Genomic DNA, 23,398 nt, shown 5'->3' on the forward strand with positions numbered 1-23,398 from the left:
CTTTTTTCTCTTTCCCCTTTATTTCTCCCTTTTTCTTTCCTTCCCCCTTTTTCTCTTGTAATCTATTTTTCTTCTCTCCCCCTTCCACTCTCTCTCTTTTTTCTTATCTTTCTTCCCATCTTCCTCTCTACTTAAACGATCTTCTCTTCCTTCCTCTTTTTTTTTCTTCTTCTTTTTCCTCCTTTTCCTTTCTCCTTTCTTTTCTTCTCTTCCTTTTCCCTCCTCTCTTTTTTCTCTTCTTTCCCCCTGTTCTCCCTTTTTCTTTGTCTTTTCTTTCCCCCTCTTTCTCTCTTTTCTATTATCTTCTTTTCCCATCTTCCTCTCTCTTTTTATTCTCTCCTTTTCCCTTCTCCCCCTCTTTTTTGAGCTGGGGGTTGGGGTGGGGGAGTTCCCCTCGGCCCCCATGGATCCGCACCTGATAGAATCCCATGGTCTCGTATCATTTGACCTTTGGACCTCTCGATGACATTTGATATATCTGATCATAATTTTACACGCACTGCGGACTATCGGACCCGCGGTCTATCGGACCCGCGGTCTAACGGACCCGCGGTCTATCGGACCCGCGGACTATCGGACCCGCGGTCTATCGGACCCGCGGTCTATCGGGATGTCCCCCATTAGAACGAGCTAGGACAACTCGCTCCCCAAGAAGGAAAACGAATGAGCAGATGAAGAGGAGCAAGAAGAACATCACCAGAAGACTGGCCTCTCCCCCACTTCCCCTATAATTCAACTGTAATTCAAATGATCACAGGTTGCGAAATACGACTTACGATCCAGTTATCACTAAAACATGTAAAATATGGTCAAGGGCTTTAAATTTTTTTTTATTCTTTTAAGCGCTGAGAATCTTCTCAGTGTCAATTTTCCTCTGCAAATTGTAAGGAAAATCGACTTTGTAATCTCTAAATCAAGAAAACGTATGAAATCATGCAGCCAAGCAAAATGGCCGTTCAAGAACTGGAGGATAAAACAGACAATATTAAGCCTTTTTACTATATAAGAAATCTTCTCATTTATGATTAAATATTGGAATTTTTAAATGAAAAGAGAGAACGTATTTGTTGATTTACACAATTGAAATGTATTTATTTCACTTCCATCAAACAAAAACAAATTGTATACCATATGTAAACATAAATATTTTTTCATCCGTTGCAAAAAAAAAAATAATAATACATATGTTGTGAATAAACAAAACACTTGGGCAACACATTGTAGGTTTCAAATATGTATACTATTTTTCAATAGAAATTAAATTAAGATGGAAATGGAGGGACCCACTAAAAAGCAATGCTTGCACAATGTGGGCCCCTCAAAAAATAGATAACACAACAAATAACAAAATATAAACACAGATAATCAAATGAGAAAAAAAAGAGAGGGAAATACTCACAAAATAAATACAAAGTTATCAAAAATATATAGTTGATAAAGGACAAAACAACCCGTCCAAAATATATCCAACCTTCCCCACCCACCCCCCCCCCCAGAAAACGAGAAGAAAAAAGGGGAGAATGCCCTGAGAAGATAGATGGGTGCTGCTGTACGTAGATATAGAACACATGCCATCGTGGACTCAAGCAAACTGGATTCAATGATGTGTATAAAAGGAGAAAAAATATATAAAATGACCAGGAAAGAATATAATGCACGACAAATGTGATTGATGCCGCAAACAAATAACCGGTAGGAAGGCGGATAAGCGGACATGAGAGAAAATAGAGGAGAGGATAGACACAATAATGTATGAGGTTCAATAATGAGCACATCTGAGAAGGACTTGTGTCAGATTTTTTTTTCGATAAAGAAAGGATAATAATTATTTTATATTTCAATTGTAGTCTTTAAAGTAATAATGACAACTTGACAGAGATGATGAATTAAACTTAATTTGGGAGTATATTATAAGGTTTTAATAGAGATAATTTGAATTCAGTCTTTGACTCTTAAAAGAGTTCAAAGATTTTGCATTTGTTATATCATTATGAAGTGAGTTCCATAACTTCGGTCCATCATATATAAATGTGTTCTGAGCCAGCAAAGTTCTTAAAAGTGGTAAATGAAATTCACCCAATCGCCTTGTTAGTAGTTGTGAATGGATTGATTTTTTTGGAAACATTGAATTAAATACATTTGGGCGGTTGTTTTTGTTGTTATAGTTATACATAAACTGACGTAGATTAAACAATGCAATGTTTCACGTACTGTATCAATTCAATTCAATTCAAATAAACATTTATTTTCCTCCATTTTACAAAATTACTTCATTTTTGTTCACAAGAATTCACTTCAAATCAATTTCTATAAAGAATATAAATATAAACAACTTATGTGTACAGAGGAAGGCGTATGTCCCTAGAAGCACATGCTTGTGGCGGGATACGCCTATGGACAAATATATACAATACACAAAATACAATACAAAGACATAGGCGGATTCAGGGGGGGGGCCCGAGGGGCCCGGCCCCCCCCCCCCTATTGGCGGAGCAAAAAAAAGGGGGAAAAGAGAGGAGAAAAGAAGGCAAGCATAAGAGGAGGAAGATGAGTGAATAAAATAAGATAAGGGGAAGACTTGGAAATTTTTTTTTTAATCTTTCATGTCGGGATATAAAATTTTCGCTCGCGTTTTGCGCTCGCATTGCCTTTTAGGTGATATCTTGCTCAATTTAGACCTTAAAATATCAAATTCTGAAATCAATATACAAAACTTATTTCAGCTGGGAAATTGAACTTTCATTATTTTGTTTTATTTACAAATTGATTTTTTAAAAGTGTAATATTTCTGTTTTATGGTCTGAATATTAACAATTTCTGCTTGCGCTGCGCGCTCGTAAAATTTGATTTGTCAGGTACCTATCATTTTCCTGTATTCGATGAAGTTCTCAAAATATCCCTATTTAGGTCAGATTGTCAAAACGTATCAGCTAGCGCTGCACACTTGGATTTTGATTAGTGAGTTATGTATATCTCAATATTAATTCTAAAACAAACTACTTAAAATCACCATTTGATGACAATTACTCATAAATTTCTGCTCGCGATTTGCGCTCGCATTGATAAATATTTAACTCATGCATCTTATGCATAATAACAAAAGTGCTTTAAATGTCCAGTTTGCAGGCCATAATATTAATAGATTTTGCGCTATCATGCTTAGAAAGAGAAATAGGAAGATGGTCATCATTTTCTTATGATGACATAATGTCCTTATAGAATATACCGGTCCTATGTCAAAACTCAAAGTAACAATAATGAAAAATATCAGCTCTGTTTTAACTGTGAACCTTTTTCACCTCACAATTTTTCCACAAAGTGCTTGCAATACAGAGCTTAAAATGACCCCTTTTCAGATCGGAATATCATATATTTTTAGCTCGCGCTTTGCGCTCGCTTTATTGATTTTCATGGTAAAAAAAGGTATTTAGAATACCCAAATTCTAGGTCGATATCTGAAACACACGTTTATTCAGATACGCAGCTTGTTCTCCATTTAAATAATTAGCCAGTTTCAGATCACAATATAAAAAAATTGTCTGCTCGCGCTTTGCGCTCGCAGCTCGCATTATTAATGTATGAAAATTTCCAATAGCTTAACCTTTTCATGATTTACAAAACATGAATAGAGTGTCCAGAATTTTTCCGCTCGCTCTTCGTGCTCGCATCAATAATGTTAAGTTTTTGTCTTATCCTTTCCACGATTACAAAAAATACTTAAAATTTCCATTATTCAGGTAGATGTCAAAAATTTTCAGCTCGCGCTTCACGCTCGCAATACTTGAGTGTTGAAATATGTAACGTCTTCATGGCTAAGTTCAAGCAGTCCATAACAAATACGTTTTCGATCAGCTCAAAACGTATATAAAAATTTTCCGCCCGCCATGTAAGGAAGATCCCCACTTCCTCATCCTTTTCATGATTTACAAAACTTGAATAGAGTGTCTCGTTCAGTAGGTCTACTAAATCTCGAAAAAGTTTGCTCATGCTTCGCACTCGCACCAATCGTTTAGTTATATACCTATTCTGTTAAGTTACAAAAATTGCTTAGAATTTCCATTCCTTAGGTAAAAATGTAAAAAAATTTCAGCTCGCGCTTCGCGCTCGCATTATTTGATTTTTAAAAATATGTAACGTCTTCATGGCTAACTGCAAGCAAGTCCTTAACAGTACCTTTTCCATCAGTTCATTTCTGCTCGCGCTTCACGTTCGTAATATTTATTCACTTGCATACACATCTTTTTTCAGGATTGCCCAGAATGTTCAAAACTTTTAGAAAAAAGTACATAAGATTGCCCCCCAAAAAAAATAGCTCGGGCTTCGCGCTCGCATTATATAAATAAGGATTATGGTATTATATATTTATGTTTATTCATAATAATAAAGCTAAGAAGTGACTAATAGGACTACCCCTTTAAAGAAACCAAAAATCCTAGCTAATATCATATTCGAGTGGCCGATCGGGGAAAATATGGCTGAGAAAAAAATTCCGGGCCCCCCCCCCCCCTATTGGCGAAGGCTGGATCCGCCCCTGCAAAGATAAGAGGGCTAGGAAAGGAGAAAAGAAGTAGGAAAGAAAACGGGAAGAAAACGAGAGAGGGAGAAGTGAGCAGGAAGGCGGGCATGAGTTACCGAGTACCGAGCAAATAGTGCGTACAACAATGTATGATGGAAAGAGGGAGAGATAAAAAAATAATAATAAATTGAAATGATCAACAATAACTTTTAAATAAAAGATCAATGAGTGAAGCTTATATGGGGAGCGTTTCATCAACATTTTTGTCTGACAAAGCTGTCAGACCTGACAACTTTTCTTCACTGCGAATAGCTGAGAAGCATTGGTTACTGTCAAATAGAATGGGACTTGTTAGATGAAATGTCTGACAAGTCCTTTCATGAAACGCTCCCAGCAAGGTCTATACAACTACACCGAAATTATTGAGTTGCTCACCTTCAATATTTGACCATCACTATATTCTCGTAAAATGCCCTTTAGATATTCTACTAACGGTGGAACAGATATCCCAAACTTGCCTGGGAGAAAAGAGAAAGAAACCGACAAAAAAGAATATGTGAACTTTTAGGATTTTAACACATTGTGTAACCTAGTGATCATGGTGATGGTTATACACAGTGAGTCAGAAAATAAAATGTCTCTTCCTTTTGAAGTTGTATTGTCTTAAGTATGAAGATTTAGTCCTTGACTTATTGATATGTCCTGATAGGGTGATTCCCACTGCTCATTTTGCACAATTTTCATACGGATCTTTTGCATCCATGGCTGACTATGAGACCATCTGCAGAAGGTCGTAAAATCTCAGATGCACCAAGTTACAGGGTGAATAATGAAATAAAGTGTGAAAACAGTAACTTCCGCGCATGCAGAAAGACACCAACCATCATTCCTCACATAGATACGCCCACACACCACACTCACCCCTACACACCCACACATCATTAAAAGGGATTCTGTTTGTTGTTAATCCATCTCATTTCAAAACTCTTTGGCATGACATGAAGATCTCCCGTAATACACTGTTTCCAGTCAAAACTCCGAATAAAAATGGAAATATTACCTTACCTCAATCGCTTAAAAAACACCTTTTTCCATACAAGATTTCCATTAATTTCACTTTTCCAAATTAAGCAGCATTTCTTTGGCAAATTAAAAGAGGGAGACATGTAATTATATATCAAACCCATCTCATTCTTGCGCCTACGGTTATTGGCGATTGCACACACGCACATCCCGCATCCTCTCTCTCTCACGCACGCACGTCCATGCACCCCGATCCACCCCGGCCCCTGGCTCTCCCCCTTGCCTACACAGACACACAGACACACACACACACCCTCACAACACCACACACGCGCGCGTGCAAGGGCAGTAAAGAATTTACTGTCGCATTAGATTTGTCTGGGGTTTGAAACACAATGCACTTTGTTTCTATAAAACAATTTACTTTTTATGATAAAATAAGTTTTATACTTACGGTCATTGTCTTCTCCCTCTCCCTGTGTCGCCTGTATGAAGGAAGACAAAAAGAAAGGAAAAAATAATAGAAAATCGATCCATCTGTTTCAATTGGCATATGATATGAAGAACAAAGGCGTTGTTGTATGTAAACGAATTTTCATCAAATTAGGAATTGTTATTGAAATAATGAATTCATACTAGCTATAGGGCCTTACGTTTCGTTTGCATTTAGTAATAAAATGTGTATTTGCGTCTGTTCGATATTCGCATGCATGGTAAGAGTAAATACGAAATAAAGTAATACATACTTCCTGCGAGTCTAGGTATTTTCATTTTTGGCAGATAATACCAGGGTGACCAGACGTCCCGTATTTCCCGGGATTGTCCCGTATTTTGCTTCTTTGTCCCGGCGTCCCGACAAACCCTTCCCGGGACGCCTATTTGTCCCGTATTTCAGAATATTGAACAAAATGTATTTAAAAATGACGAATTTTCATCAAAATATAGCCAACAGATGACGAAGCAGAGACAAAGACAACAATAAAATCGATGAATAAACTTTTGCAAGTTTTGCGGTGATTTTCTTGCTAACCCATGCAATACATCACAAACGAACTGGCCTCCTGCCATCTTGTGCCCATGGAGCTTTAAGCTCTATGGTGTGACAGGCTACTAGTGAGCTAGGCATGTAGGATCGGAGCAGATTCTCTCCACCAAACATACCAAAATAATCACAAAATTGACGGGAAATATGTATAATTATATTATAGGTTCTCAGATTACTGATTTGGAGATCGGAGATTGGTAATCGGAGGAACAAGTTATTGAGTTTTCATAACTAGATCTAGTTGTTTCAGCTTTCGTTTTGAATCTTGTTGCATGATTCCGCGATGTTTCATCTAATTTTCAAGTAAAAAAAAATCACTTTGAAATTTTTATTCGTTTCTAAAATATGTTTTAAATGGTTTAAAAATATATTTGAAAAACACCAAATATCATGAGTTTTGTTCGATGATTGGATATTTTTTGCTTGAAGTTTGAACTTTTTTCCTCTTTCTTTCTTTTCTATCCTTCCTGCTTGCCACTAGCGTACCTACGGGGGGGGGCAGTCTGCCCCCCTGACGAGCCACAACCCATGCAAAGGACGTATCCCTGCCCCCCTGACGAGCTTGAAAGACCTTTTTTGCCCCCCCTGACGAGCTTGTAGACCTTTATTGCCCCCCTGACGAGCTTGAAGAACTTCCCTGATCCTTTCTCTCTGTGTTCATTTTCTTTCTTTCCTCCTTTTCCTTACCCGTCTTTATCAAATTTCCCTTTTTGAATTTCCTTCATTCTTTTTTTTTAACTTTTTTTTCTCCCCCTCCCTTTCTTTCCCTTTTCTTTTAATTCTTTCTCCTATTATGTTTTCATTCCCTCCTCACTTCCCTCTCTTTCCTCCTTTCTTTCATTTATTTTATTTTCCCTTCTAATTCTTTCCCTTATTCTTTCTCTCCCTCCCTCCCTTAATTCATCACTTCCCTCCCTTACTGTTTTCTTTCTTTCTTTCAAAGAATGGAGGAAACAATTTTCTTTCCTTCATTCTTTCTTTCCTCCTCCTTTTTCTTTCTTTTTTTCTTTCTATTCTTATTTTGTCTTTCACCCATGTATTCTTCTTCCATTCCTTTCTTTTTCTTTCTTTCTGTAATCAATTCAAAGAATGACGAAAACTTTTTTCGCTCTTCATATTCTTTTTTTTCATCCTTTTATTCTAACTTTTATTATTTTTTACAATTTTTCCTTCATTTTCCCCTTATTTTTTCTTTTTTCTCAATTCATCTCTTTTCCTTCGTCTTTTCTTTCTCTCCTTCATTCTTTCGTTCACCCTCCCTTCCAATTCTTTATAAATTTCACAAGTGTTACACTATGTGTAGCCTTCTTTGTTGATCTTTTTTGTTGATTGTCCCGTATTTCATTTTTCATTTTGAGACCAAAATTGTGACCCCCGGGTATGCGGTTTCGAAATTACGCAACATTTTGTAAGTGCATGCAGACCCAAAATTACTCAAAAACGTGAATTTTTGTACAAATCCAATTCAAACAGTGTTTTTAGCCAAATTCATAAAATGTATCATTATTTTTCCTTTTACTGCTTAAATTCAATTAACTTTATCTTCTTTATGGTCAAAATAAAGTCCCCAACAATTTCCACTGAAAAAAACAAAAAAAAGTCGAAAAACAAAGAAATACAAAGAAATTTAGAAAACAATAAAATACATAAGTAAGTAAATGTGATGCTGAAATATTTGAAAAATAGATTTGAGCAGATGAGTATGTGAAACAAAAATTAGCATTTTAGGGGCATTATTTTATTAATTAGAGCAAACTTATGATTTGACGCATAAATTAGCATAATTAATGAGAAATGAGATTTTTCGCAGAATTTGATAATATAGTTTTGTAAATTATGCCATGGGTAACGCGCGTGCCAATTTTCGTCGCGATCGCCCGATCGACGGCCGAGATCACAAGCCCCCCAGTCTTCTTAGGCGTCGAAATAGCCCAGTCTATTTAGGGTTAAATGACCTTTGATTTGGCCAAATGACTTGAAACTCGCACTGGATGTTTAGTGATACTTGTTTACTCTTTTGTCCAAGTTGTATGGACTAGATCCATAAGCTTTTAAAGTCATGATGGTAATTCAACAAATACCCCTAATTTGGCCAAAGAAGATTGACCTTTGCCATGCGATCTGAAACTCAGTAGGATATTCAAAAATACTTCATTACCCTCATTTTTAATTTTCACGAACTTGGTTCATGTACAATTATTATACAAAACTAAGAAATAGTGCGTGCGTGACGTCATCGGTTTTCCTCATTTGCATCGCGACCAGGATGTGTAAACAACGGTTTGTGAAATTAAGCTAAATTTCAAAATGTCGATCAGAACTCTCTTGTTTTACACCCGTTTTTAATGATATTCAAGAGTTATGCTTGTTTAGGTTTTCGCTTTTTGTTCAAATAAATTTATTGTTGTTTGGGTGGTGTCAACCTTTAACAATCTATTCTCAATTTTTTTTTCAATTCAATTCTTTTTATTTCATTTCCATTCAAAACATAAAACAAACTTAATATAAAGCAATACAAATCAAGTACAATTTTAAAGAAGGGTATTCTTACTTCGTAAAAGAGAAAAAACAGTATAATATTGAGCATAAATGGAAATGAGGGGGATCCACTAAAAAGTAAAGCTTGTAAAGCGTGGATCCCCTTGGAAATGAAGAAATTATAGTTGACTTATTCTTACATGCGTACATGCATGTGTTACAGGAAAGAAAAAGGTCTTGGCGGTTATAGACCATGGCCAGGCGTAGGTGAGGGAACAGTCGCAAGACTAGAGATGGGGGTCAAGGGGGAAATCCCCCTGCAAAAAAAAATTAAAAGAGACAAAGAGAGGAGGGGTGGAAAGAGATGAAAGATAACGATGAAATGGAAAGAAGAAAAAGACGGTGAAGAGCCTTTACGAAAATGTCACCCTCCCCCCCTCCCCCCTCCGCAACATGCCTAAGGGATCACGTGCGTAAAACATTTCAAATAGACTCCTGTCTTAATAGGGCACTGTTGAAAATTCATTAAAAAATAAAGTTTTAAGTAGAGGGTTGAATATTTACTACCAGTGGATAGGATATAATATATCTGACCTTCTATATCCGACCAGAAAAGCGTACCTCTACCAGCTCATTTTTTTTTAAATGAATCGACATTTATGAAGACATCCCCTGTCGGGATCAAATTCATCGCCTGAAACAGTAAAGTTGCAGTAATTCTTCCGCCAGTCAAAGGTATAGTTCCAAATTCGGGGAAAGGAAGTTTTAATAGTTGCCCTTCCTATAATTAATGTTAGATGGCCAATCATATTCAAACACCTAGGTCAATCAGCAATATCAAATAAAAAAAAAAGAATGCGTGGGTTGAATGAATATATTTTGCCTTCATGTTACATATTGGCTCGTGGCATCCCGAGACAAACAAATAGCAAAGGATAATATTAAGAAATAATAAAAAAAAACAGGTGCCGCTGAACGGTTTTGAAAGTAGGGGGGGGGGGGGGGACTGACCATGCCAAAAATTACAATTGCATGGTCATTTCTACGTTTGTGTACACAGTTTCAATTTGGGAAAAAAGCGGGGGAATGAAGCCCCTCCCCCGGTTCCGCAGCCCCTGAAAAAGTAGATCGGCGCAACTTTATATATAATACGCAACTATATCAGTCATTCGTACCACCAACGCGACCAACACGCTTTCTACTTGTATTATTTGGTGCCGACTGTCTTGTTTAAGTAGCATAATTAATTTTGTAAATAATCGTATCTGAAAGCTATTGGGTGATAGAATAGCCTGTAATGGAGCACGAACTAAGAAATCCGATGAAGAAACGCCCCCTCCCCCTACTTCTCAGGATCGCCACTCACGCATTTGACGTCACAATATCCACATTTAATTTCAGAGTACCCAGCCCATTTCGACAGCAATTTTGGACGGTAATTGCGCAACTTTCCGTACTGTCATACTGCGGAACTATATGTCATTGCGAAATACATCAATATACATATCAGGATTGCAACATTATAATGCCTAGGCCATCATTCCGCAAAAAATGTCTACAATTTGCACATCAATATCAAAGGTAGAAACGGGTGGGGGGGGGTGGGTGGCAGAGGGACACTGCCATTAAGCACGTAAAAGGGGTTGTTTTCACAATCATGCGATTTAAAAGGGTAGCTCATCTCAATTTCAATAATCACAATTGTTTTCTCTTTTATTATTTTGTATTCATTGAAAAAATATGCTTAACTTCCAGATTAATTTTAATGGTATAATTGAATTATCAAAGATGTAAGAAGAAAAATGAAAAAAAAAACCAAGAGACCTTTCACCGGTGAGCTTTGAAAATATGAAATTGCTCAATTATTTCATTTCTCGGAAATCTTACTTTACTTCAGAAGTGATGTTTGTTGTTTACTGATCAATTAATATCGATAGATTCTTCACTAAAACCAATGAAATGTTATGAAATGCAGAGTCGACACCAAACACACAAAATGACATAATTCCTCATTTGACTTAAATTGACAGTTTCAGAGAGAGAGGGGGCCTTGGAAACGCCGGAGTGCTTTCCGAAACCATCTTTCATCTTCAAAATTAAGTCAGTTTGAAGCCTGATAATTACCTTTTATTTTGATACTAAATTGTCACTGTGTTTGAAGAGCATAAGTGAATAAATTGTAAATGATTGTAAATAGTGATGATGATCCACAGCATTTATCATGGTTATATTGCGCCATATACAGTATCTGTTAAAACATCTATAGGCGCAGGCTCATCCATTAAGTTAATCACTACACATCCGAAATAAGTGAAATAAGTTCTTATTAGAGGTGTAATAATAATAATAATAATAATAGGCATTTATATAGCGCCATCTATCTAGAAATATTCTATTCCGAGGCGCGTTGTTATTATTATTATTACCCCGGCTTTAGCTGGAGCTGCCTCTCAGCGCTCATGCATTCAAGGAATTAATCCTGCCGGGTACCCATTCACCTCACCTGGGTCGAGTGCAGCACAATGTGGATAAATTTCTTGCTGAAGGAAATTACGCCATGACTGGTACCCGAACTTTTGACTGGTACTATACACAACAAAAAAGTAAGTCCCCCTTGAACAAACATCAATAATTTCCGAACCAATGCGAGTTTTTGATATATTTCTACATGAGCGTGTAGGTAATTACATAAGCTACCCTCTGAGTAAATGGTATGGACGTATTTTACGTCATGCTTCAGTGAGCATCGTCAGAAGGCAAAAATGTCACTTTTCAAAAGTCACAAGCCAAAAATCATGAATTTGATTCCATTTTATTGGAACTGATTCCACATTCTCATCATGAAAAATAGTCAGAAGGCTTGTAAAAGATACTTTCTAAAAGACGATACAATTTTTTTGGCTAAATTTCACGGTTGAATAAACACAAGTTCAAATTTGCTTTAATTTGATTTTTTTTTTACTCATTTTCATCAACAAAAATGAATATGATAACATTTATTTTAGGGAAGAGTATCTTCAACAATATTCATCGTTTCACGGTTCAATGAACATTTAATGAAAATATCATAGGCAAGTATTGTTTCATTTTGGTAACTGAAACTGATCTTTTATCAACTTTTTCGTTATGTTCAAGACCAATTAACATGCTTTAATGATTCAAAGGCGTTTAATTAAACATTCACACTTGAATGAACATGTGGAATGTGATTAGCTCGTTTTTACGTTATTGGATAAAATGCAATTTGTAACTATGGATATCTGTCACAAACCTCCTTGCATGGTTCATTTGATATGATTTTTATTAAAATCCCGATGTTTAATGCATCAGTGAGCACACAATATTCGAAAATTATGCAAATGAGAAGAAAGTTCAAGGCCTTGGCCCCACTCTGTGCAGCATCGAATTGTTATTTTGGTGTGCGCGCCTTTTGGATAGTGTTACTCTGAAGCCACGTGCGAAGTTTCATGAAATAACTGTTGGCAGAAGTAACAAAAACTGTCCATGAAACAAACCCCTTATTTCATATTTGTTAAAATTTTGACTTCCTCTCTCATAGACTTGTGTACATTATGGGTGCATATGTTGAAGAATAAGTAACCCCTTATTCAATATGGTGGAACTTTTTTCAAGGCTGTCTTTAGCAATGTCATTTGGCAGTAATGTTTATCAACCTATGGGCAGAATTCTGTGCAAAAATGAAATCGATTTGTTTATTTACGGATGAGTGAGCACGCATCAAAGTGGGTAAATGGGTATTTTCAATGTCACATAATCATTTTAAAGGGTAATAAGGCGAATGCAAAGTTAGTTTCAAATGTGATTTTAATTGCTGTTGTTTTAATCATCCATCATTTCTATCACCACACACTTTCCGAACTTTTAACATTTTCATGGTTGAGTGAGCACATTCGAAAACTTAGGAGTGAATACTCTTTATACTGCACAAATGTATTCTTGTCTTAACAATTTCTCATGATCAGTTTAATTTATGGAAAAATTAGTGGTGGATCCCGAATTTAATAATGGGGGAGGGGCCTATAATCGGGGGAGCCACCAACATTTTCAAATTTTAATATGACCTAAGAAGTTGTAGAGGATACTACCAAACCCTCTGATGATACGTCACAAAACAGGGGCCGCGGAACGGTATTCAAAGTGTGGGGGAGGGGCTGAGCCAAAAGTGGGGAGGGGAGGGGCTGACCATGCAAAAAATCACAATCGTATGGTCATTTTTACATTTTCGTACATGCTTTTGGAAAAAAGTCGGCCCCCACCCCGCTTCCGCGGCACCTGCGATATTGTGCTCACTCAACCATGAACATACGATATCAAAATTGTGTGTGGAGTGACTAAATACTGAATAGTAAAACAGCATAACAACATAAAATTCACCTAAAAACAATTTTTGCCCAACTTTGTATTTGCACAATCTGAAAAACTACTCTTGTGACTTTCAAAAATGGTCATTTTTAATTCAATCTTTAATTACTCATGCATGACTCAACTGATCAGTCTCATTTTTCCCAGGAGTTGCTTAATGAGTGTAGAAAACCACCTACGAAATATCATATCTTAAAATAACTCCGTTCAAAAGTTACAGCAATTCCATTTAGGGGGGACTTACTTTTTTTGTGTATATATTGTGAAAGAAATGGATGAAGAGAACAATATACATTAATACCATGGACACATTTGTTCTACGGCGACCGTACGGCGAGTCGAAACAGCCGTTTTATCAATTTTGATTCAAACCACCTATATGTATTTGGACAAAAAAATGTTAAAACGGCTGTTTTCGACTCAAATGTGACCATGGCATAAGTGTATCATTGTTATATTATATGAAACATACAGTAATTTAGGGTGGCAAAACGTGACAAAAAAACTTGTTTTTGTACAAAGCAATTACTTGTTTGGTGCTAGCATGCTAGCATGGTGACAATCTTATAACATTTGACAGCACCCCCCCCCCACAGCCCTATTAGTTGGATTTTTAGGTCATTCCTGAAGTTACTGTCTTGAGAGCATTTTGGTTTAAAAATACGTTACGGATTTTTTTAAATGTATTTATTTTATTTTGTCTATTCATTTTATCTACTTATTTATTTATCTTTTTTTTTTTGGGGGGGGGGGGAAATGCACAATGTTTGAATGTCACAACATTCAAACTCTATTTCATACTCATAGTATCCTAACCATTTTGATAGCAAATACATTTTGGACGGTAATTGCGCAAACTTCCTCATTGTCATTACTACTAAAACTTTGTCATTGCGAAATAGTTTAAAGTACATCTAATGTGATTGCAACATTGTCATGCCTAGGTCATCATCCCGCAGAGCAACCTTCTACAAAGTGCACATCAAAATCAAAAGGTGGAATCGGTGGGGGGGGGGGGCGCACTGTTACCCAGGATGCTCTTCCTTTAAATTGTGTGCAGTAGCATAATGAGCTAAAAAAAATTGAGGGAGCCAAAACATGGCGTATGAGGGTAAAAGTTGTACAAAGTTGCGAGAAACCAAAACGAGTGAGCAAAAATATGACTTTTTATACAAAAACTTAAGATTTGACATGATGTTCAGAAAAACGTCTTTATACAGTGCATATAAAAAAAAAGGTTTACACTTTGAAAAAGCCCTGGGAATTAAAAAATATACAACATGTGGGTCATTGTGTCACATATTATCTTGGGTTTGGGTCTCATCTATCCAATGAAAGTAAAAGTTTGACAGAATATTACACTTGAGTGAGCACTGTCCATTTTTGTAAAGCTCACACACAGCTAAAATTGTGGTGTTAACCGGTGTACATAGAGGACCACACCAGTTATTTTACACCGGTGTTAAATTGGTGTTGTTAGATTTACACCTATAGGTGTTATTACAACACCTTTTGTTGTTACATTGACACTCTTTAGTGTTATGTTTAATCTCTAGGGTGTAATTTTAACACCTCAGGGTGTGGTCCTCTATTAACACCAATTTGTGTCAGTTTTAACACCGCAGTTTTTACAGTGCAGAAATCTGTTTGCGCAGAAATGCTCGTTTTCACGCTGTGTCAAGGGGAAATCAAACTTACCCTACGACACATAGTAAATACAACCTTTACCCTTTTTATGTTAGCTGCATGGATCTGAGGACATAAATGAATCTGAACAAAGGTTTATATCAGACATCTCCAACATTTTTTTCACTAGGTTTATATCATTTTAAAGTGGGGTTATATTTCATTTTTCATTTAAGACTTGTTTCTCCACACTTTTCCCAAGGTTAACAAAGTGAAAATCAAGCCTATGCCATTTCATGTAAATCACATCTCAGTGTATGCAAATATCGTCACGATGGCCTCGGTGTGTGTGAAAGTGGAATGCAATGCACTCTTCGAAATTTGTTGGGCAAGGAAACAACTTAAAAAGGTAAAAATATCTTCAAATCAATTTTACTAGATAAATTCCACGTGTTCTTCATGATCTAGATCTATTTTTATTCGCATAACTACTTCAAAGTTTTGCGCAAACCATTTTTCACTAACCTTTCAAAAGGAAGTGGTGGTCACATACACATAAGCGGAAATACTTTTCGACAGTTATATCGTTATTTGCTTAAAAGCATCTGTACCAATGTCTGTATTACAAATGTATAATTTTGTCTTAAGTATAAACTTTTTTTGATACGCACAGTATTATTATTAGCCGTGATTTTTTTTTTTTGGGGGGGAGGGAAGGGGGGGGGGGGGCGGGGGATCCATGGCCCAACCCACCACCCCCCCCCCCCATCTTTACTCCAGTTCTTGTGAGCAACAGCATCAGATCAAAGTAAAAATAGATCATGGAAAAAATCACTATTCTCGAGATATAATTGATTCCGGTTCGGTTTCCAGAAATTCCTCCGAGATACATCGACGATTTTTATCAGACACAGATTAACCATGTGTCATATATCATGAGTCAAAAAGGCCCCTCACACTGAAATGTGTCTTGCGATCGCTGACAAAAGGCATCTTTTTAACGGTAACTGATGGTAGATCGCATTTACCCTTCGTGTTTGGGTCCGTATACCTTCTGAACTAAAAGCTGCGATTATTAAAATTCGTGCGGAAATTTTTGACATGTTTAAAATCAATACCACAATAATATAGGCATAACAGCTTTGCATTTACATAATTTCATTTGAAACAAATCCGTTTTCATTAAAACAAATACGGAGAAGTTTACACTCATGCGCGGTGAATTCCCCAGCCCCCCCCCCCAAAAAAAATGGTACAGATTCTTTTTTATTTATTTATTTTATTTTATCTGTTCATTTTTATTTATTCATTTATTTATTAACTTATTAATATCTATTTATTTATTTTTTAAATTTTTTTCGGGGGGAGAATGCGTAAGACGTCACAACATTCAAACTCTATTCCATAGTTCAAAGTACATCTCATATGCTTGCAGCATTGTCATGCCTAGGTCATCATACCGCAGAGAAACCTTCTACAAATTGCACATCAAAATCAAAGGTGGAATCGGTGGGGGTGGGGCGCACTGTCGTCTAGGACCAGTTGCGTTCCTAGCATTTTCCACAGGGGGAAAATTCGTCCGCCCAAAAATTTGACAAGCAAAAAAAAGGTCTTCACGTTAAATAGAAGCAATTTCTAGGACGTAATAAGGGGTGATTTTCACGATCGGGCAATGCACATAATCATGCCAAATTCAAGGGAAAGCACGGTATAATTTTCATGAGTATTAACATGACCCTGGGAAGCTGGTCTGCTGGGCAAACCCTTCACTCGAAATAAGGGTCTGAATGTGCAGCCTACTCATGACTTGTGTACTGAAGGCTCTCTCGCTCAGGAACAGCAAGTTTTGTATGTGCTAGTCTTTGCGTGAGGCACACTTGTTGATCAAAGTTCCAATGAGGGTCTGTGCCTGCAGACTACTGGGAAGCGGGGTGTTGAAATGATAACTGTAATTGAGGTATCAAATGAAAGAGCAGATATTGAACTTTTTGTGGTTTTCTTTTTGAAACCCAGAGACAGCCCGCCAAATGACTGTTTGGTATCCCCTCTTCTAATTGTTTTTGCTCACTCATGCGTGAATGAGAAATAATCTAAGTAATTTCAGATGAAAGGGGAGATTCTAAGATTTACAATAGTAGGTCATTTATCTTTTGCATTTGTGATAAAGTTATGATAAATCATCGCTTAATCTCGTTTTTTGTGGGACGCACTGTATATCATCGTATCAGGCATAATAATATAATATTTGAAACATTATTTAGGATGACAAAATGTAACAAACTACTTTTTTAGGTACCCCGATATCGAATCGAAGCCAGATTTCTTGTTTAGTTTCTTTCTCGAAAATCCTTCGAAGAGTATAGTGTCAACCTTGTAATGACAGCCCCACCCCTCGGAGTTGATTTTCAGGTCATTTCCGTAGTTACTCTCTTGAGAACATTTTACTGAGAAATGTAAGCTCTTAATATCATTACAATTAAAATTTGATATTGCCAAGACAAGAGAAATCAATATTTTTATTATGGATATGATACTACAGTGCATCCCAGAAAAAAATCTCTATCCGTGATTGAAGAGAAAAAAAGGCCTAAGTATACAGTGAAGAGTCTCATCTTTTATCTAGTATAATGTTTGACAATTTCTCATTTACGCATGAGCGAGTAAACGGATTTGAGGGTACCAAAAAGTCACCTGGCGAAATGTATCAGAATTTCCAAAAGAAAATTTCATTCAGTATATAACATCATATCTTACACTTTCCTTCGCCTTTCTTTCCTCCTTTTCATTTTTGTTCTTGGTTGTTGAACTTTTTGGGGCCATGGCCCAACCGTTCTATCTGTGCAGTAGTATGCAGTTGGGGTTCGGGTCGGAGCCCCTGAAACTTCTTGATATCAAAGCCATTTTAAACTTTACAGAGTGCCGCTATTTCTAATCAAATCGCGGGTATATACAGTATATAGCTTTTACACAACACATTAACTCAACGCAATTACGTGATTAATCAATTTTGAGGGGCACACAACATAGCAATGTGTGAAGTTTTGTTAAAAGGGTCCAGCGAGCGAAGCGAGCCAGAAAAAATGACATTTTGAAGTGAAGCTCAAATTATGCGATATATTTTCCATTATATTAAGTAAAAAAAACACATTTCATTGTTTTCAACTCATTTCAATGCCTTCTTTTTTTTCTTTTATTTTCCCTTGGGTGTAGAACCAAGACCGGCCCTCTCCTGTACTGGTCGTTTTGGTGTGCGACTGTAATCCAAGCTCTGGGAAAGTTACAAACTGATGCAGAGGCTCGAGGTTCGAGTTCTGGTCACGTCTTTCGGATGGTGACGTTAAAGGTCGGTCCCAGACGTAAATGGTCATATCTGATTGATACACGTCTGACAAAACTCGAATACATACACACGCCAGTGATTGAACATAAAGTTGAATGTAGGAAGGGTCCATACGGGGGAGGGGAGGGGGGGGGGTATAGAGCCCTTTGAACGTTACAGATGAAGAGCCCAAACTGGGTTCTGGGGCACAGCCCCGAGTAGCTTTGGAGATTTAGCCGAAGTAAACATTAAGGACAGGTCCATCCCAACAAAAAGTTGATATGAATAAAAAGAGAAACAAATTCAACGAGCATAACACTGAATTTCATCAAAATCGGATGTAAAATAAAAAAGTTATGATATTTTCAAGTTTTGCTTAATTTCACTTAATAGTTATATGCACATCCCGGTCAATATGCAAATGAGGGAACCGATGACATCACTCACCCCCTTCTTTTGTATTTTATTGTAAGAAAGATGAAATATTCAAATTTTCTCCTCATTGTCCTGTGAAACAAAATTTTATTTCTCACTGAACATGTGGAATTACCATTTACATTATACGGTTCAGTCGAGATGGTCCTTGTTAAATCTGTAAAAATTGAAATATTTCATAATTCAAACAATAAAAAACAAAAGAAATAGTGAGTGAGGCTTGTCTGAATTTTCTGTTTTGGTTCAAATCAACACTTTAATGAGGTGGACTTGACCTTTAAAAGACTTTTAACGGTAACTAATACCTTGGTCACATTTGATCTACGGCGGCCGTACGGCGAGTCAACAGCCGTTTTATTAATTTTAATTCAAACCACCTATATGTAGTTGGAACAAAAAATGTTGAAACGGCTGTTTTCGACTCGCCGTACAGCCGCCGTAGATCAAATGTGACCATGATATAAAGCTTTACCGAGGTAGGGACGTAACGTATAACAGGGGGATATTTCAAGCCTGATTGCGACCGTTATTGCATAAAATTAAGCAAGCTTATATTTATAACGCAATATTATTTGAAATTCTTTCTTCCCGTTCTTATTTTCAATCCTCGATCGGCAGCTCAGTCGTGTTATTAAGTTCTTCTTTTCCCTTTTCTTCGTTTTCCAATTTAGCTTTTGGCTCATTCCATGATACCTTCATAACCCGCTTTTGTTCGTCATTTTGTCATCTTTTGATTTTCCTCCTTTCTGTATTTGTAATTGTATCTATATCTTCCACTTAAAAAAAAACAACATTTTATACATAAAAAACGTATTCGTAAACATAGTGTATCAATGATCAATTTAACTAACATAAGTATTAAACACAATTAAAGTACACTACAAAATGTAAAAAAAAGTGAGGAGCCTATAAAATATCAAGTGGAATGCCACTGGCCGTCTCACCTGCATCACGCGGTTCAATATAGCAGCAGTGCTGACTTTGAAAACTACTCTAACTCGCACAAGATCTTCAATGATACATGGTTACTCTTATGTCCACTTTTTATGAACTAGACCAATAAACTTACAGAGATATGATGGTTATTCAACAAAAAACCCCAACATGGCCAAAGTTCATTGACCTTACATGACCTTTGACCTTGATCATGTGACCTGAAACTCGCACAGGACGTTCAGTGATACTTGATTACTCTTATGTCCAAGTTTCATGAATCAGATCCATAAACTTTCAAAGTTATGATAGTAATTCAACAGATACACCCAATTCGGCCAAAGTTCATTGACCCTAAATGACCTTTGACCATGGTCATGTGACATGAAACTCTAATAGGATGTTCAGTAATACTTGATTAACCTTATGGCCAAGTTTCAAGAACTAGGTCCATATAGGCCTACTTTCTAAGTTATGATGTCATTTCAAAAACTTAACCTCAGGTTAAGATTTGATGTTGACGCCGCCGCCGTCGGAAAAGCGGCGCCTATAGTCTCACAAAAAAAGCAGAGCTTGTAGAAAATTAGGCTCCCATTAGGAGAAAATATAAGTTATTACTTTGAGCGAAAAAATGTGGAAACGGCTTAGATATTTATTACGTAGATATTAAATATATCAAAAGGCTTCAAGCCCAGGCTTCAAGTTACCAGGAGAAGATCAGATGGAGTAGAAAAATATTTTGCCACGGGCCCTGACCCCTCCCCTGTACAGAACAAGGGATTTCAACTTCAACTGTATAACTTACCATTTTGGGGTCTCTCTAGTTCGTGGGATATCCAAAGAAGATTTCCGATTCCCGGGCTGAGCATTCCTCAGGGCAGTCTTACATTGTCTGATATCTTTCCTATTCTCTGCGGCCGGTGTACTGGTACAACCACAAAATACACAATCTATATGAAAGCTAACACGTGGTCGTGGCTGGAGGAACGGACAGACTAAAATGTCGCTTGTTCACCGGCCGTCTTGGTCGTGACATTGGATGAGAATTAGATCCACTGTACGGTACCGGCAACACCACTCCATCATTGTCCTGTCTTATGTTCACTTCATAAATGGCAATGGTGATATAACAGGATGAGTCGAAAAACATATCTGCATATAGAGGGCCCAATCTAATGTATCGTGTGCAGCGGATTTATGGGAGCAACAATGAGGAAGAACAACTTCCCTCCCATTTCACAAGTGAAACTTCATGCTTTGATATACTGCAAGAAGCTAGTCTTACTGCAGTCATACTTATACATGTTATTCTCTCATGTATAAGCTCTCTTGTCAAATATCATAAACCTGACTACTTATGCTATATCTACACTTTCGTCTCTTACGTGCAAAAATACACCAAAACGGCCGAAAGCTATAGCCCTCTACAGGGGCCGCGGAACGGTTTTGAAAAAGAGGGGCCGGGGGGATCGAACCCCCTAACCCCATATCCTTAACCCCGTACTATTTTTTTTTCCTTTTCACACATGCCAAATTGTTATTGCTAACGCCGGATAAGGAATGCTTGCTTTTTACACACGAAACTTGCTAACCCCGGACTAGTGGTTTTTGTCGATCATTCGTAGTACAAGTACTTCACTCGTACACTTTTTACACACGCTAAAATTTCCTTAACCCCGTACTATAGGTGGGGCTAAATTGCTATTTAGCCCACCTATAGTACGGGGTTAAGCTTAGCCCACTTTCGTTTTACACTAGCGATCTTAACCCCGTACTATCGCTCTTAGCACCGCAATTGCTGGGATAACCCTGCTTTTTTGCAGGGCCAAATAATCCCGTACTAAAAGTGGGGTTAGCCCACTTTGCAAAAATCCTGTGTAAAAAGAAAGTGGGCTAAGCTTAACCCCGTACTATAGGTGGGGCGAAATTGCCATTTAGCCCCACCTATATCACGGGGTTAAGGAAATTTTAGCCTGTGTAAAAAGGGTATTACGTGCAAAAATACACCAAAACGGCCGAAAGCTATAGCCCTATACAGGGGCCGCGGAACGGTTTTGAAAGGGAGGGGCCGGGGGGAACCATGCAAAAAAAAAGATAATCGGATGGTATGAGTCGATCCCCTGATTCGGGGTCTTCCCACAAGGCCTAGCTAGATTAGGCCTAAGTTTAGTTTTCGCTTAGCCTGATGATCTAATCTAACCTATACGGGCCTGAAACATTTTGTTTAAAAACATGCCCCAAATTACTCCGAAGTTGTTAATATGCCATGTTCTGCCTGCTCGATCTCAAAGTTTGGGAGAGAATATCAGCCGTTATAAATTAGGGCCGAATTACTCGAATTCCGTCACTATTTAAGTATATGTAATAAGCAGGGCGAAAATTTCTCCCAAAAGGTGGGGGACAAGGGGCTGGTAAGTAGTATAACTGCGGCCTTTATACATGCATAATAAAAGTTGTGGCCGCTAGTCGGATTCATCTCATGTGTCAAATCACATCTGACGCCCATTAAAACATTCGGTTTGACGACGAAAAGTCCATAATTATTTCGAATTTAGAATGTATGGCAGGAGGTACTAAACCCCGGCGAAGAACACACGATTATCAGACAAGGCAATCGTGGGTCAAAAGGTATAGCACAAAGATTTAGAGTTTAACTTATCAATGTAAACGGTGCTGTTATATATGAAGATTTGAACATAAATGTGTAATCAAGTCTAAATGCACAGACTAGCAATATGTATGAATCTGTACAATGTGTACACATATATAATTGGAGATTGCACAACACACACGACTGACTGTACAATGAAGGAGCAATAAAGAAACAACAGACATTTTGAGTTAAGCAAAACTTGAGACTTTAATGTGTCATTATTCGGCTGGATGAACCCAAAACATAACAAAATTCGGCGACGAGGATGGGATATGCTAGGATCAACTGTATTTGAATAATTTTGCCTGAGCCCCAGGAAAATAGTGGATGTGGATGGATTACAATTTAGGATTGTGAAACAATTTTTGTGTGATTCAGTCAGTACCATATCTGCAGTCCCAGGTATGAAAATCTGTGTATGGACGTTATGCAGTTATAAGTCACATTGATTATTGTAATGGTGTATTATGGACGTTATGCAGCTGTCAGCCATGTTGCATTAGGACTAGCAGTCTAAGTTACTTTTAAGACTGAACTTACTGAAGCCCAGTTCCTGTGTAACGTTAGAATTTAGCCATTTTGGAACCAGCAAGCCCAAGAACTCTAACGTTAGTCTTTATAATTATACGACACAGCTCGAGCCCTAGCAAGAACTTTTGATCCAGCCTGATCAGTACAGGACTAGTCACAGCACACAGCCAAGCCAAGCCCATTGTTGGTCCAGTCTCAGCCTAACCCAGCCTAGCCTTGCTCCAGTCTCAGTCCAGCCCAGTGCAGATGGGACCTAGCCCAGCCAGCCGCCAGTTCCAAGCCAAGTCTCGCACTGATTGTGACCCTGCCCGGTCCAGCCCAGCCGCCAGGCCCTGCCAAGCCTCGCACAGCCGATGACCCTGCCAGGTCCAGCCCATGTCCAGCGAAGCCTGAAGGATTCAGGAATCAAGCTCAGAACAGTGAATGCATGGATAAAACTTTGAAACTTTGCAAGCA

General features: G+C 37.6%; 1 protein-coding gene across 1 annotated transcript in view; it reads right to left on the minus strand.

The window, feature by feature from the left end:
- LOC121422762 (sacsin-like) overlaps positions 1-20,885 on the minus strand; it is a 47,005-nt gene extending 26,120 nt beyond the window's left edge. The window contains exons 1-3 of the mRNA XM_041617942.1: positions 20,564-20,885; positions 5,994-6,024; positions 4,952-5,034 (exon numbers count right to left, since the gene is read on the minus strand). Of these exons, the coding sequence (XP_041473876.1) occupies positions 4,952-5,034; positions 5,994-6,024; positions 20,564-20,566 (117 nt within the window). The 5' untranslated portion in view covers positions 20,567-20,885. The remainder of the gene's footprint in view (positions 1-4,951; positions 5,035-5,993; positions 6,025-20,563) is intronic.
- Between the last annotated feature and the right edge of the window lie 2,513 nt (positions 20,886-23,398).

This window comes from Lytechinus variegatus, chromosome 10 (genome assembly GCF_018143015.1).
Source record: "Lytechinus variegatus isolate NC3 chromosome 10, Lvar_3.0, whole genome shotgun sequence".
In the NCBI taxonomy this organism is placed as follows: domain Eukaryota; kingdom Metazoa; phylum Echinodermata; class Echinoidea; order Temnopleuroida; family Toxopneustidae; genus Lytechinus; species Lytechinus variegatus.